At 42.2% G+C, this 16,031-nt stretch overlaps 1 protein-coding gene across 1 annotated transcript in view; it reads left to right on the forward strand.

Moving 5' to 3' along the window:
• GRM7 (glutamate metabotropic receptor 7) overlaps positions 1-16,031 on the forward strand; it is a 307,513-nt gene that overhangs the window by 202,278 nt on the left and 89,204 nt on the right. Inside the window, exons 6-7 of the mRNA XM_049826946.1 lie at positions 4,268-4,468; positions 10,652-10,791. Of these exons, the coding sequence (XP_049682903.1) occupies positions 4,268-4,468; positions 10,652-10,791 (341 nt within the window). The remainder of the gene's footprint in view (positions 1-4,267; positions 4,469-10,651; positions 10,792-16,031) is intronic.

Consider the following 16,031-nt stretch of genomic DNA (forward strand, 5'->3'; position numbering starts at 1 on the left):
AGGAGAGGAGATGAGAAAATGTAATGTGAAAAACGGTGTTGTCAGCTCCTTTTCCATACAAGGAGGTGTTAAGCTTCGCCTTTATGGAGATGCAAAAAGTGTGACCAGGAGTTCTTAAACTTGCATTTCATTTCTGTCATCTGAAGGAGATTGTACAAGAGGACTTATTTCTCTCTGTATTCTCACTACTCTGGGTTTGGGGCTTTTTTTCCTCTCTTCGTTGCAGAATTTTTCTCTTGTGAGGATTTGCCTGCAGCAAGAGACCTAGCTGCTCAGTCTCTTAGGAATCACGATGATGAGCACTTGAGACTCTAGTAGGAAGTGAGGTTAAATTATTTGTCATCACCTTCAAATAGATCTTTTGGAAGCAAAAAAAGCTCATGTCAATAAATTGCTTTTGTGTTCCATCCTTCTTGTGACATCCCAAGGTACTCCATTTCAAATCCATGGAACAAAAGTGCATTCTCTTGAAATCACTTTGTGTGCATGTGTCTCGGGTGTCAGCTACTTCATTGCTGAAGAAAATAACGTTGTTGCATGGCTTCTGAAGATCACCAAGTTAAAAAAAAAAAAAAAAAAAAAAAAAAAAAGGCAACCTTTAAAGAACAGGGGCATGTAAGGAGAACAGAAGATTTGCACATCACAATGCAAATTTGGTTTACGTTTACCGTCTGTGCTTGTGGTGTCTTCTGACAGCAATGGAGGGTTGTATGGTTTCTCGCTGCAGCCAGCACCTGAGTTCATATGTTGGTTCTTTCTCTTGCACTAAGCTTCGCTCCCCCGAGTCTCCCCCCGCCCCCCGATTTCCTAACATGACTGGGCTGGGGGTTCAAGACTGCCCCTTTGTCAGGAGGCACACACAGCACCGGTATTGCTGCTTTTGTCTGTAAGAAGTTAATGGCTTCTGTGGGTTTCCTTCTCTTTCAGAAATAACTAATGATTGAATTTCTATACACCCATATATACAGAAGCTATTGCTGAAGCATGTGGTAAAAGTTTCTGCTTGGCATCTTCAGCTAAACCTAAGAGGGGGAAATATTTGCCACACTAATATTGAAGCTGGAATTAAAATTGTGCATCTTAGGTTTATCCCTGTCTGAAAATGGACTTTGGGCCTGATTTGCTGCTCACTGGGTTACTACAGTGGCAGCTTGGTGTAAACTAGAAGGAAGACTCTGTTCAGCCAGGTGCATTAATTTGGATATTTAATTTTTATATTTTTTTTTTAGTGTTGAAGTCTGACGACTATTTGACATATGTAAAATATGGCAATTGGTTTGCAGGTTCTTTGCTAGTTCAAATTTAGGCTAAACTTCTAATTGCAATAAAGTCTCTTTAAAAAGTAACTCAACCTATGTTTATATGAAGGATAGCACACTTGTTCTAATTGTATAAATTCTTGCGTGTTTTCTGGGTGGGCAGTTACATTTGAATCCGTATCTGGATTTACTGTGCACAAATTCGTGGTGTTTAATACTCAACTAACTGGCTGTTTTCAGTACAGGAAAGCATTCTTGTTACTGGAAATTCTGTAAAGTTTTTCAAATCTTTTATTATTTTCATACTTGGACACTGTTAACATCGCACTTGGGTTTTTTAAGTGGATTTTACTCAGGTTCCTTTCACAGGTATCTTCACTGCTAAAGGTTTTCTTTCTGCTGTGCGTTTGGGCAGCCGTGCTTCTGGAACTTAATATGCCTAATCAGTATTGTTTGTGTGCAGCATTTCAATCCCGGCTTCACTTCCCTTGGCATGCATTTCTGTTGCATTGCTAATTTGGTTATGTAGCTGAGCTGAAACCACTTAAAAGCATTTTCCTTGTCAGGGCCTGGAAATGTAATAAGTTCTGTAATCAATGAGAGGGGAGTGAAATAATGAAAAGGACAGTACGTGGATCTCACAGTCTGGAAGCTCTCTTACCCTGCTGAATTATTTGTAGGACTTCAATGTTTGCAGTGTAGCCGAGATTTCAAATTGAGGGGCTTTGGTAGGGAGTCTCTCAAGCATAATATGTGCGTTGAGTGGATCAGACGTAAATGGTGCAGTTTGGTAATAACAGAGGGAACCAAGGAAGGAGGAAAGTTGTAGATATATAAAGATGTCCATATAGTGGGATTATATCTTTGCCTATCTTAAAGCAAATTGCTTCTGTGGGCCTATTTAGACATTCTTTGTGCTTGTAGAATTTCTGCAAAAGGGTGGTCATCTCTCTGTGCTCATTCATAATTCCGGTCTACTGCCTCTCCACTCAAAGAAGAAAAAAAAGGATTGCTTAGGACTCTGCCTTTTTCTCATGAGCTGAAAAAAAAATTGAGAAACTTTGCTCATAGGCTGGCTACAAAATGGTTCAGCCTGATAGCTGAATCAAGAGAGCGCCCCAAGGGAAGGCATGTTGGAAAAGACCTGGCCTGCTCCCTGGTGATGGCTTTCTGCAAACCCAGCACTGCTGGGGAAGGAGGTAGCTTGGGCTGGCTCTGGACAACAGGGTCTGGCACTGGTGAGGCTGCCGTTTGTTAGCACAGGAGGGAGAGATATGAACATGTTAGTTGAGCGGCAACAAGAAAAGGGACTTCTTGCCTCTTTTAAAATCATTAGTTCTCACAGTCATTAACAACTTGATTTCCTTTCCTTATTGGTATCAATCAACTAATTTAAATGCACTCATCCCTCTTTCTAATTAAGGGTGTTAACAAAGGAATTTTCCTCACTTGCATCCTTCAACTGAGCGTTTACTTTGATTGAATGTCTCTAAAATATTTGCAAGAGGTGACTCCAAGGGCGGGTTTCTTGGACCTCTTGGCAGTACCCAGACCTGCAGGGACTGCAGGAAGGTGGTCAAGACCGATGCGAGGTTAGAAAGAAGTGTGATGCTGCAGGTGGAACAAATGGGATGTGGTGTTGCCACCCTTGGAAAATAATAGATTGCACTTCTGCTGCTTTCGTCGATGCAGCTTGGAACACTTCACAAGCAGTAATTAAGTTTCATGAAACCCTGGTGAGATAGGTAAGTATAATCACACATTTTGCAGCTGGACAGATTGAATCATGCAGGTGTTACTTGGACAAGGTAAAACAAGAAGTTAGTGGGCACTTTCTGGGGGGGGTGGGGGGGGGGGTGGGAATCAAAGATTCCTGACTCTCAACCTGTTGTGGCTTGCTTCAAGCTCTGAAAATACTGTTTGGTTTGCCGCTTAATCGCTTAATTGCGGAGGCACCCAGTTATCTGTTCACACAACCATAAAAGCAAGGAGGCCACCTTATTGCCTGGTTTTACAGTCACGTTACCAGGTTACATATCCATCTAAAGTCTGAGAGGGAGACAATGTTTAAGGCACAAGCCTACCACTCAAAATATTAGATTCCCCTTTTTTGTCACCACTGTTGAGTTCTTCTGGCTCTTCGTGGTTTAATTTTTCTGTGTTCTGATTTTCCATCTGCAAATTGCCTCCCTTCTCTCAGACGGTTTTTTTGGTGCCTTGTCCTGTCGGATGAGAAGATCTCAGGCAGAGGGTTTGTAGTTTCTAACACGCTGGGTGCTGCAGTGATCAAGGAACGACTTTCAAAGCACTGCTTTCCCCCCCGTTGCAGTTGGGATGACATTAAGCATTTGGATTCCTTAAGTTCTCGCCTGCTAAAATATTTTAAAGGCAATCAGTGGATTCTGAAGGACATTTCAGTCTCTGCAGGTTGGGGAGAAGGGGAGTGCATAGTTAATGCAAACATACTGAGCTTCCTGAGGTGGCGTTAATAGCAGGCACGTTCGCTCAATTCTCTGGAGCACCCCTTCGGTTGCATCTCTGAAGTGATTCTTTCTTCCCTCAATCTGGCTCTGTCTTTCAATTAGAGACTGGGATTTGCAGCAGAACAAAACATCAGACTTTAAAATACCAGCTGTGCTTTATTTTAAATGCTTTCTTCTTTCAAAGACATACTTGGGAGCATACGGAGTCTGGTGTTTTCTCTCTCTACAACGGTCCCTGTAGGTTAGAGTTTCAAGTTTGTGATTATGGAAGGATTTGTTTTTCTGGATTATGGTAGAATAACTTGCAAGAAGAGGTCTTGATGATTCTACTATCAAGAAAGAAGGTTTGTTTTTGTTTTAATTAGTACAACCATAACTCAAAATGTTTTATTGTATTGACTAAAACATGCAGTTCTTTAAATGTGCTCCAAGAGGATTCATTTGTATTTGATACCAGGAAAATACTGTTCCTTACTGTCCTTCTGTGTGTCTGTATATGTGTGTGTGTTTGTTTTTAACGTGCAGGACAGGAGAGGATTGGCAAAGACTCCCACTATGAGCAGGAGGGGAAGGTCCAGTTTGTGATCGATGCTGTGTATGCTATGGCACACGCGCTCCACCACATGAACAAGGACCTCTGTGCCGACTACCCGGGGGTCTGCCCCGAGATGGAGCACGCGGGAGGCAAAAAGCTGCTCAAGTACATACGCAGTGTTAACTTCAACGGTGAGCTGAGACCGCTTCTTCAGTAGCGTATTGACCCATGTGGCTTTTTTCCATTTAATTTCACTTTATATATTTTTTTTTCATTCAATGCAGATCAAGACTTTTTTTGTGGTTATGCTAGAGTTTGTGGCAGAAGACCATGTTTATTTAGTATCTATTTGAAAACATCATGTTGTAGCCAAGGCAAATAGGCAACAACTGCCCAAAGACAGAAATCTCTGCTGCTATTTTAGGATACCTTCCAGAAGGCTGATTTCCTATGGGAGAAATAACTGGGTAAAAGCCTAAGCTTGTCTGTGACTAAATATGCCCGTTGAAACCCTAGAAGTTTGTTAGCATCACACATCATTTTCTCCTTGTTATTTATATTGTTTCCCGTACTTGGAGAAAACTAACTGGATGAAATTCTGGTAGCCTGAACCCAGCTTAGCTGCATGCTCAAGAGAAGGGAGGGGATGGCTGAAGGGCCAGGACTACTTGCAGAGCCGGAACTATGCGATTTAGAGGAGTTACTCCAACCTTCGTTCCTCCAGTAAGACTTTGGAGGAGATGAAACATCCTTGGAATAAGGATGGGAGGACTTTATCTCTTTGTCTGCTTATCACTTATCCACCTATGCTTCCCAAATGTGGCAGTGTTGGTTGCAATACCAGTCCTCTGTTTCAGACAGTACAATGGGCTTTCATGTATTTTTTCTCTGCATTGCACTATATAAATCAGGCCTAAATATTAGCAAAACTTCCTTGCCTCTATATGTTTCACTGTAATATTATTAATTTCACTAACAAACATTCACTTGCAACCAGCCCGGAGGCACCAGAGCAAATCGCTTACAGCAGGTAACGTTACAGCAACTTAATGGTATTTCTCCTTCATAAACCTTGCTAATGTACTTACCAGGAGGTCTTACTACTCTTGCCCTAGCTCTGTATAAAATAGAGATCTGAGATTTAACCAGGAGCCAGAAGTTAGACCTCCAAATCCATATTTAGAACACATTTAGGAAAGTACTGAAAAATATCCTTTCAAAATGTGTGAGGCAGCCAGGGCTGTCACTGCCTGGGAAGAGGGTTTTGCATGAGCTTCATGTCCTCGTTGGGCAGCACAGCGAGGTGTTCCCTGCTGTGATCCACTAATAAACATTTTTATTAATAAAGTTAACAAAACCCACACATAGCCAATAGGACCTGAGAGATTTAAAGGTAGGAACACAGATGGTATTTCATGGTCAAGCTTGGTCATTTGTGCCAAGGATGTTTTTCCTTCCTGTATAAATCATCTTATAAACAGCAAGGTGAATATGAGGAGATTTTAATTTCTTTCCTTGAAGTAAGTGGTGTTAACTACAGCCAGAAGCAAATTCTGAGATGAATGATCTGAGGAGGTCTGGAGAGTTCTACTTTCCTCATTTTGGAAGGTTAATTATAAAGGACAAAGCTCCCGTAGAAGTACAGCATTCATGTACAGTATTGCACTTGGGCCATTTTAGTACTGAAAAGCAGCTCATACATGGTCATCTCTAGACAGTTCTTGCATATAAAGATGCTGAACAGTCATCTAATCATTTTAATAGAGGTGGAAAATAATTTATGAGAAATTGGGTGTCACAGTAATGTTGCCTACCGTCCAGCTCCAAGAATTGGTTTGCACCAACTTTGGTTTCCTTATTTTGTGTTTCCGTGGTCTGGCTTTTAAAAGATGACTTTTTTTTTTCTCTATTTGTGATTGATTTACATGGCCATATGGTGTTTTTCTTTGTTTGTATACATGTAACTCATGTCCAGCACAGTGACTGAAGTAGTGGTTTGCTTTTTAGCACGGGAAGGAGAATGGTAACAAAACTGGGATAGCTTTAAACCTTTTAATTTCTCTTGGCTATCTGGCTGTAGGCATTTTCCGTGGGAAAAGAACCAATTCCTTCTAAGGTTCATTATCCAGGGGCAGAGTTTAGCTTTTTCTTGTCATATTCATAGCGCATAACTGCACATGTGTTTGTACACCCAGGCTCCATGTTCAGCTACGACCCTCCTGGGGCTCATTCCCCGGGCTATGGAAAGATAGCCAGTTTCTTCTTGGTATTCTATAAAAGTAAATTCCCAGAATTGTTGTGGATTGGTTCAGTCTTCCCAGTGGTGCAGGATAAACAACCATCATATAACTCACCAAACGGACGAGGCCAGTCTGAAAAATGCAGAGGGAGGAGGGAATGGAAGAAGAAATGAGAGAGGCTTTGCCTGGTATGGGTGATGTATTCCTGTTGATAAAGCTTGGGAGCTCCTGGGACACGGGTGCCGGTGCCTATGTGTTCCTTGGCCATCATGTTGTGGTCGGGAGGGCAGGGACAGAGGAGTGCGCTGCTGGGCTCGTATCGGCTCTCTTGGTTTTAGCCTTCATCTTAACTGCCCTTCCTTCAGTCACCGGTGCAGCCGTGCAACTCCATCTCATGAAGCTTAGGACTTGAAAAGCACTCTTTAGTCTATGCTTAAAATCCTGTTCTCCCAGACTTCTACCTCAAATTGTAGTAAAACGGGAAAGTAGAGCAGTAGGAGTGCTTTGTCCAAACTGTGTGCCAGAGAGAAAAAATGTAGCCCATTTTCAAGCATCCTGAGCCCGTGAGCTTGAGATCCTCTTTGCATGTAATAGATCTCCTTGTCACCGCGCAGTTGAAATCATCCTGTCTGTACCTGCTTTTGGAGTCTTTTCTTCCTTGCAAAGGTAATGACATTCATGCAGAAAGAGTTCAAGCAATGCTTTAATGAGGAGAGACTGGATTTGTACTAGGAGCTCAGTATGAATTTTGATATCGTCACACTACCTTGAGAACAAAAAGGCCCAAAATATGGAAAACTTAAAAACCTGAAGTGCTCATGCAGTGAGATTCTGAAAATCTCAAAATGCAAAGTGCTTGTATTTATGCTATTGAAAAAGCTAAAGATTCTGTTCATATGAGCCCTTCAGGTCCTCAAACTGCAGTAAACGTGAACTGAATAATAAAGAAACACCTTAGCTAGTTACACCTGTCTAGCACCCTGTCCTTCTCCTATTAATTCACTTCTTATCTTGTGGTGATGAAGAGATCAAAATGCTACAAATTCAGTCAGATTGTGTGGTTTTTTGAATGCATCCTGCAGGTGAAAGGGTGTCATGTACTCTGTGTATGTGTAGTGAGAAGGCAGCTTACTTGGTGGGAACTGAAGATGAATTAAATTGTCATAGCCTCTGAATGAGCAAGAAGCTGCAGTCTAGAGGCTAATACTGAGTTTCTGAAGTGTTTTCTGGGGCTGAGCAAAATTCTTGTAAAACTTAATAGAAGGAAAATCTTAAATTATCAAAACACAACTAAACAACCATATGTTTTAATAATTAGAAGATCAAGAAGTCAAATAACAAATAGGATCATTTTGAAAATACTCTCTCTCTTCTCTGTAGGGAGGTTTTCATACATTACTTTTTATTATTTTCATAAGTGCACAAAGGAACTTGAATTGCAAGTGGAGACTGAAATACTGTAACAATTTAAAACAGGACTGATGGGTTCCTCCAGACAGATGGTACAAAAAGAGCACCAAGGCATGCACCAGAGCCCACACAAAGGTTAAAGAAAGCTTGCACTTACTAAGTAGATACTTTGCCAGGAGTCCAATTACTCCAACTTCAAAGTCAGGAAACGGGACGCTTCTGCTTGACTTATGACCTGAGATTATCGGTTCTTTGCGTTTCTATACTTATTCGTCTTCCCTACAGATCCCAGACTTCTCACAGCTTTTCTTCTCTAGAATTTTAACATATAAATGTGTGTGTACCTGAAATTAGCAACAGATGTTTACTGCTGACTATCAAGTATCCACATCCATGCATGAGGTCGATGTCCCAACGGACTATGCCTTTAGGGGCCTCTGGAGGTGACCCAGCAGACAATGCTGCATCACGCTGTGTTGCTGTGGAGTCTGCAGCCCTGTAGCATCCAAGCGCATTCACTGATCGTAAGGATTATTTTAAACGTCAGGGTTTAAAAGCTGTCTGCATGCAGCTATACAAAGCAACAATTAGCAGTAACCTACAAAAAGTTTCCTTGCTCGTGCAAAACACAGCAGTGGCACGTTTTGGAGTGACAGCTCCTGATACATTCTCGCTTTAGGACCTCTTAGGTCCATAACAGCACCTATCCTTCACGTTGGCCTTCTGCTTATTGACCCGGTTGTCCGCTGCCTGCCCCTTGAGCAGGGGTCAGGGGTTCTGCCAGCACCGTCTGCAGGCAGGCAGGGAACCTGCTCTGGGTGCCCAGCCAGGGGATGGAGAGGTTGGCTCTACCCTGTGTGCTGTGGTGGGGTGGCTGTGGCTTAGCCAGGGGGGTTCTGAGCGACATTCCTGATGGCCCACGAAGGTGATTGTAGACGTGCTCTTGGCTGCTTCCCCTCAGCCTGCAGAAGACTTTGAGGCAGCAGAGTTTGTCTTGGCACCGTTGACTTTGGCATGGCCACGATGATGGTGTCCGCTCTCGGTCTGCCTTCTGACGTGCAGACACAGACATGGACACTCTTCATGCCAGTGCTGGGGTTTTGTCGGGATGCGGGGAAACCACAAATGTCTATATTGTATTTTGGGAGCCTCGCTTGAGCTCCTACCCTTTGAATTGTACTGTTTTTGTTGGCTCTGACAAAACCGAGCTTAACTAATAACGTACAGCCTTTTAAGAGTTGTGATTAGCTAAATCCAATTTACCATTTGTGCTGACTTGCCGAAGGAGCCTAGGAATTACAGCCATTTTTTCTTATTCACTTTAAGTGTTTTCACTGTAAATGTATTCTGGCTACATTAATCTGTAATGACAATTAAATATCTACCCAGTGCTCATAAGGAACCAGTGAGGGCAGATTTCAGTGGAAGATTTTCTGAACCAGCCTTTGAACTGAATCTGTATCTGATCTCAGAGGATTGTAGGATAGACAGGAAACAATTTACCAGAGCTAGAATGGAAACTATGCTAATTCATTCCTTCAAATCTTTTTTCACTCACTGGAATTCAATGAAGAATGGGAATCATGAAGAAAACCATAATCTTAAAGTTCAATGCTACAACAGGAGAGATTTTTCATTGCTTTAGGGAAAAAAAGTTATGCAGGAGGAGAAAGCTTTGAATATAGATATGCTGGAGTATTGTCATAATCTTCAATCTTGACACAATATTACTCTACCCTACTGAAACCTATTTTAATATGTCATGAAATAAATGTCACCCTTGAAGTTTTCACCTAGAGATCTGAGGAAATTCAGTGCTGCTTTGAATTCTTATCTAAGAAAGGGTTCACATCTAATGCCATGGTAATTAAAATGCAGATGTTCAGGTGAGAACTCACCTGAGGATCAGGAATCGCCTGTCCCATTGCTCACCTATCGGTGCACCTCCAGGCTGCCGGCTGTGTTTGCTCAGCACTGGGCACAAAGGAAGGGTTGTGGGGGTATCCTTGCCTTGTTGCTTGCCCTCCACTTCCTTACCCCTGCTAGTCACCTTAGTATATGTCAAATAAAGTTAATTCAGATCCTGATCCTGAACTGTTCCTGACTGAGACACTTTTCAGCTTATGTCAGTGTCGTAGAGCCTAAATAAAGGAGTACACAAGGAACAGTTTTCCTATAGCTTAGTCTGTTCTTTTCCATCCCAACTGCATGCTGATTATGGGAATAAGAACATATTGTGGAGGAGGAAGCTATTTCTGGATGCTAGTCAAGATTCACTAGACCTGGGCTGACTTCTGACAGCAGTATCTCTCAGAAGCAGATGGAACATTTTCTGGGGGAAAAAAATCATTTAGAGGCTCCATTCACAGGAGTGATTTTCACTAAAGAACTCCCCGAGGAAAGAGAGATGGGAGGGAGGCTGGAGGGCAGGAAGAAAAGCCTTCTGATATTTCTTGCTTTGTGCAAAGCTAGAGTGAAGTCAGGCTGATCTAGTTCTGATTGTTTTATTTTTAGTCATTAGGTTTGGGCAGTGATAATTAATCTCTGGAAGAGGGTTAGGATGATGCCACCGTGTCCTGAAGTATCCAGTTTAGATTGGGTGATAGATGACCTTTGCCTGAAGCACATTGCCAGTCTGAAAGCTCTCAACCATGACTAAATAAAAAAAGTATTGTAAAGATTTGGCATTGGTTGGTTGGATTTTGTCTTGTTTCCTTCCCCCAGGCAGTGCTGGCACTCCAGTGATGTTCAACAAAAACGGCGATGCCCCAGGGCGCTACGACATCTTCCAGTACCACACCACCAACACCAGCACCCCCGGCTACCGCCTCATTGGCCAGTGGACAGATGACCTCCAGCTCAATGTGAGTCTATTTTATTCTTTGCTTGCTTCTTTTTGTCAGGTATAGTCAATAAATGCTTTTTTGCATCCTGCAAAGATTAATAGGGATCTTTACTATTTCTTCACAGTTGCATAATGTGGTGGGGTTTTTTTTTTTGCATATTATCTTCTTTTACTCCGTCCAGCAACCTCTTCTCCATACCCTGAGTACCAAAGCTCCTCAGACTAATAGAGACATTAGGTGATCGTGCAAATTTTATTACTTTTGTGTCTCTGAAGTCCCTAGTTGCCAACTTGGAAAATGAAGCAGTAATGCATTGTAGTTTGAAACCAGTGGGCTTTCATTTGCAGATGCTTTTCAGTTTTTCTAGTTATACTCTTCAGTTTTTCTAGTTCTAGGGAAGCTGAAACTAAATATTTTTGAGTGACTCACTTTTCCGGTGTTACTTTTAAGCACGTAGCAAAGATATCCATATGAATGAGATGGCCGTTTTGTAATGACGCCTAAAGAAAAACAAGCACGTAACAGCAGGCGATCAAAGACCCTGAAGATACTTTGATGTTTCCCAGATGAAAAAAACACAACTGGTGGCTGAGAAAGCTGGAGACTTGTGTCAGTTTTGTCCATACGAGGATGGTCTGTGACAGGTCTCTGGAGATCAGGGTTCAGGCTTCCTGCATGACTTTGTGCAAGTTGCTTGAGCCTCAAATTCATGGAGAAATGGTGCCAGTTTAACCTTATAGTTATTTGACTCCTTGTAGATTGTTATTAAAGCACAAAGATGTTTTTTTCAGTTCGGTTTGACGCTTTTCAGCAGCAGAGCCTGAATAAAATCAAGGTATTCCTGAAGTGAAATGCCAGTTGCTGCAGAAGGGTTTTCCTCTCTTAGTCCAAGTTCCCACCCGAGATGATGCCAGCTCCCTCTCCTGACATCGTCCATCCTTGGTGCGTTACGGCTTCCTCCCTGTCTCTGCTGCCAGATTCCCTTGGAAAATAGGGCCCGGGGTGAAAGAGAAGGCTGTGTGGGCATGGTCCCCTCCTGACACGCACGCGAGAGGTGGCCAGGACGTACCTGGCACACAGCGTGTGATCCCAGCAACTGCGGCTCGTGCCTCGGCTCTCTCTGCGCAGAGCCGGCATAATGCTTGCTGCACCCAGGGGATCAGACCCGTTAATTGTGGGGAGCCTGAGCTAGCGCTCCAGCTATGCAGCTCCTCAGCTGGGATGCAAGCCATGGGCTACCCAGGTAGATCAAACCACCATCGTCTGGAGTGTAACTGAATGCAGGACACTTTCTATTTTTAAAGTTTTCATGTCTTGTGTTAAATGAAGTAATTACTGTGGACTACCAACGGTCCAGTCCTTGAGACTGACCATGATATTTTGCTCTTCCTGAATTTTGGCTCATTTTGATTTGCTGCGTGCTCTTTCAGTGATTTCTAGCTTTTGATGTTCTATTTAAGGAAAACTATATTAACTTGCAATTTACAGTTCTTTTAGCAAAAAATATTAATATTTTATCAAGTAAATCCTTCTTTATGTAAACTACACATCCTGATTCATTAAAATTTAAAGCTAAATTAATGGAGCTTGATTTGTATTCCTGTTGGTGTGTTAAATGTTTCCATAAAAAGCACACTTTCCTCACCGTCCTATCCTCACGGCTACAGGGTTATATCAGTAGTTGAGATTCTCTCACTAACTTCCCTTCTACTCACTTACGGGTCCTAGTTTCTCACACAGGATTAGCGTTGCTGTGATAGTCCCTGTTTGTGTTTTCTTACAATAATAAAGAAAATTGCGGAGTTTAGAGCAGTCAAGGATTCCCTAAAATAACCAACCAAAATAATAGCTACTATTAAATACATCCCAGGAAAAACTACTAAAGGCTACAATCTGTCTTCAGTAATTATTGTGGAGATAACGCTTCAGGATATATTTCCCCAATTCTTATTTCTTTAATAGTAACACAAGAAGAGAAACAAAAGGATGTTTGGTGAGAGTGCTACTACTAATTTAGAAAATGCTGAAGTGATGCTCTGTTTTCCAAGAGACTTGTCATCTTGGTCAGTCTCATTTAGTTCTGTGTGTCTGGATTTCCTCAGTTACAATAGAGAAAAGTTGTTCTGCCCTATTACGCAGGCCTTAATGGTAAGGACACTCCAGATCTCAAAGGCGGTAGGTAAATAAGTGCCGAAGACCATCATAGGTGAGTAAATATTTTCTTCTTTATCATTGTCTTCATTCAAAGAAGGAGCAAGAATATTTTGCATTTTATTTCCCTGGAAGTAGTGCTACTGTTCAGTCTATTGTCTGTCTAATCTACAATGGTATATGTCACCTTCCTATTCACAGTATTTTGGAGCAAGGCAGAAGTACGAGGGGCACAGGGCTGATTAATCTTGATAGCTGTACCAGATTTTTTCATGTAAAATTACAGAATAACTTCTTACATTTCTCTCTCTATTGCATGACAGTAGATAGACTGAAGAGATCTTTAACAATGTATCTGCAAGTCTCAAAATATGCTGTATCAGTTTGTTTTCTTTTTGTTGTCATGAGTTTATAAACCTGGTTATACAAAATTTCTGAGACATTCATATTTCTCTATCCTGATTGCTTCTCCACATCTTTGTATCACCTTTACTGAACATTTCTGTCAGACATAAAAAAACAAAGGCAGATGTCTGCTCCCTACCCGCACAGGAGCCAGGCTCTGCTCTCCCTTTAGCAAGTTTGTATGTGAAGTGTCTCCTCGGAGTGCAGTTGACTCACCCTGGATTTACGTTTCTGTATCTGAGGTCAGAATTTGGTCTGTAACCAAAAAATATTTTATGACTTTTTGCTGCAGCAAACTTGGGACATAATGTAGTTTTTACGTAAGGACAATATAATCACCAAGTTTTCTTTTGCTTGCTTGTTGTCAAGCAACCTAGCACAGCTTTGCCTAGTACCCAGTGCATGATTTAGTAATGATTTTGGCTGTATTTCACAGATATCTACACAAGGATAAAATGAGCAGATGTCTAATTTTAAATGGCTTGGCCGGTATTCCATGAAAAACTGTTGCAGTGCTTTGTTCTCCCTGCAGTGAAGTATGATCACAAGATGCACACCCACCTCCCATAAGAGGTCATGGAAGAGCACCTCCTGCCTCTCTCTCTTTTATGAAGATTATGTGATGTTCTGTCAGGCCCTTTTTGGCCCCCTGCATGCAGATTTAGTATGCAATATTTATAGTATGTGTCCTCCTGCAATTTGAAATGCTTTGCCCTGAATTTTAGGATCAGAAATTTGGCCAGCTGCATCCCTATTGAAATCCTGTATCATGACCCCCAGAGCCTGTTGAATAGCAAAGATACAGCTAATGCAACTAGGCAATAAAACTGTTGACCACAGTAATATTAGCATCTGAAGCCAGGACTGCATTTTACTATGCTAGTGTTGAGAGTATGCTCGTGTATTACAAGGCAGTTGCATCATTATGCGAACTATTTTGACTGTATTTAGTTTTAATATATTTCAAAAGCCAAAAGCACTAGTGGTGAAAAGGAGGAAATCTAGCATGGGGAGAAGAAGGTGTGTCATGTACCAGCTGGTTTTTGGTTGTTTTGCTTTTCACATGGGTAACTTTCTTTTTTTAACTTTAGCAATAGCTAGATCTCTAATGCTTGTGTTGTTCAAGCAATGGGAAATAGTGAGGATGACTCTGTGGGTTAAGCATGAAGGCAGAGTGGCCAGGAGACACAGGGTCTGCTTTCATGCCTTATGTTTCACCTGGAATTTTAGAAAGGTAATTCATGCTCCATGCTCTGTTTTACCCCATGTAGGCCATAGATCCAATACCAACAGATGTCATCTTGCCATGCGTGCCTGCCTTTGTTAGTCTCTGGAAAGCACTTTGAGGTTGCTCAATAGGAGGCACTGTAGGAATGCAAGAACTGGCTGACCAGCACCCATACCCGGCTGGCTTCTATGAATGCAACTTCTAATGCTTTGAACAGAAATGCATCTCTCCTGGAGGAACTGATATGCCTGAAGGAGAGAAAAATGGATCACTCCTAGAGGAACTGCAGGTTCTCGTGGGAAATTTGGTGATATTGCTTCTCTTTCTCTCTACAGAGTTAACTCAGCAGGTCCCAGGTTTATTATGTTTTCACATCCAAACCTCTGCAAGTATCCCTGAACTGTCAAAATCAAAAAGTAAAGAAAATCCCTGTGAAATTGTTGAATCTTATTTTTCCAAGGATTTGTCTTCTGCATACCCTATCACAGCAGCACTCTCCATCACATTCCCTGTGACTCCTTCCCATAGTTGTCTCCACAATATCCTTGCAGTGCCTGAACTCCCTCCCACACCCCTGTATCATTTGCTGTGCAAGCAGCAGCCTGTAACGTGGCTGTTTGAATTACACGCATGCCGACTGGTTGGCTGGCTGGCCAAACCAAAAGGGGGGAGGAGAGATGCTCAGAGTTGGGTGCATCTCTCTTCTAACTATCCACTGAGTTTTACTAATCCTGCAGACACATCCTTCAGAAATCTCTCCGTGTAGTAAATGTGCTTCAAATTGGCCAGGAAGTTCAAAAGTTATTAGGAAGGAAGTTGGTACAGACAGATGGAGGGGCAGACAGAGCGTGCATATGTTCCACTTCCTTCAAATTTTTCCTCTAATATGATAGCAAAATTTAGAAATTCCCAACAGTTATGCAGAACGAAAAGTAAAGTAAAGCTAGTCTTGCTGTTAACATTTTTTGTTTAAAAACGTGATTTACGCAAAAGTGTTGCCAAGTAGACTGCTATTGGATTTGGATGAGTAGGCATATGGGTTCAATCTCTTGTATCGCTGAAGTGAGCAGCAGACTTGCATTTGACCTAAAAGCCAGAGTTTCGGCCTCTTCTTCCATCCCCACCCTGTTTTCCTATTTCATACTGACAAGTTTTCGGGGGTCATTAAAATGCTGAGCTCATTTAAAGTTTTCAGTTTGTGTGGCTTAGGCCTGGTTTGGATGTGTCGGTGCCACCGAGGCTGAGCCATGAGCAGGCTGGAGAGACCTGTCCGTACTCCCGCGTACGGACACGAGCTGCTTTCTGTGATCTAGTAACAAATGAGTTGTTGGGTGTTGAGGTCCTGCATGGCGAACCAGAGGTCTCGACTGAACAGCGAGAAGGAAGCTCTCCCTGGGGGAAGGGCTCTCGCCTCCCTCGCGTGGTGGAGCACCCAGCTGAGACGTGGTGGTCGTCTCGTACCGTCCCTCCACAA

The sequence above is a fragment of the Accipiter gentilis genome, chromosome 23, assembly GCF_929443795.1.
Source record: "Accipiter gentilis chromosome 23, bAccGen1.1, whole genome shotgun sequence".
NCBI lineage: Eukaryota > Metazoa > Chordata > Aves > Accipitriformes > Accipitridae > Astur > Astur gentilis.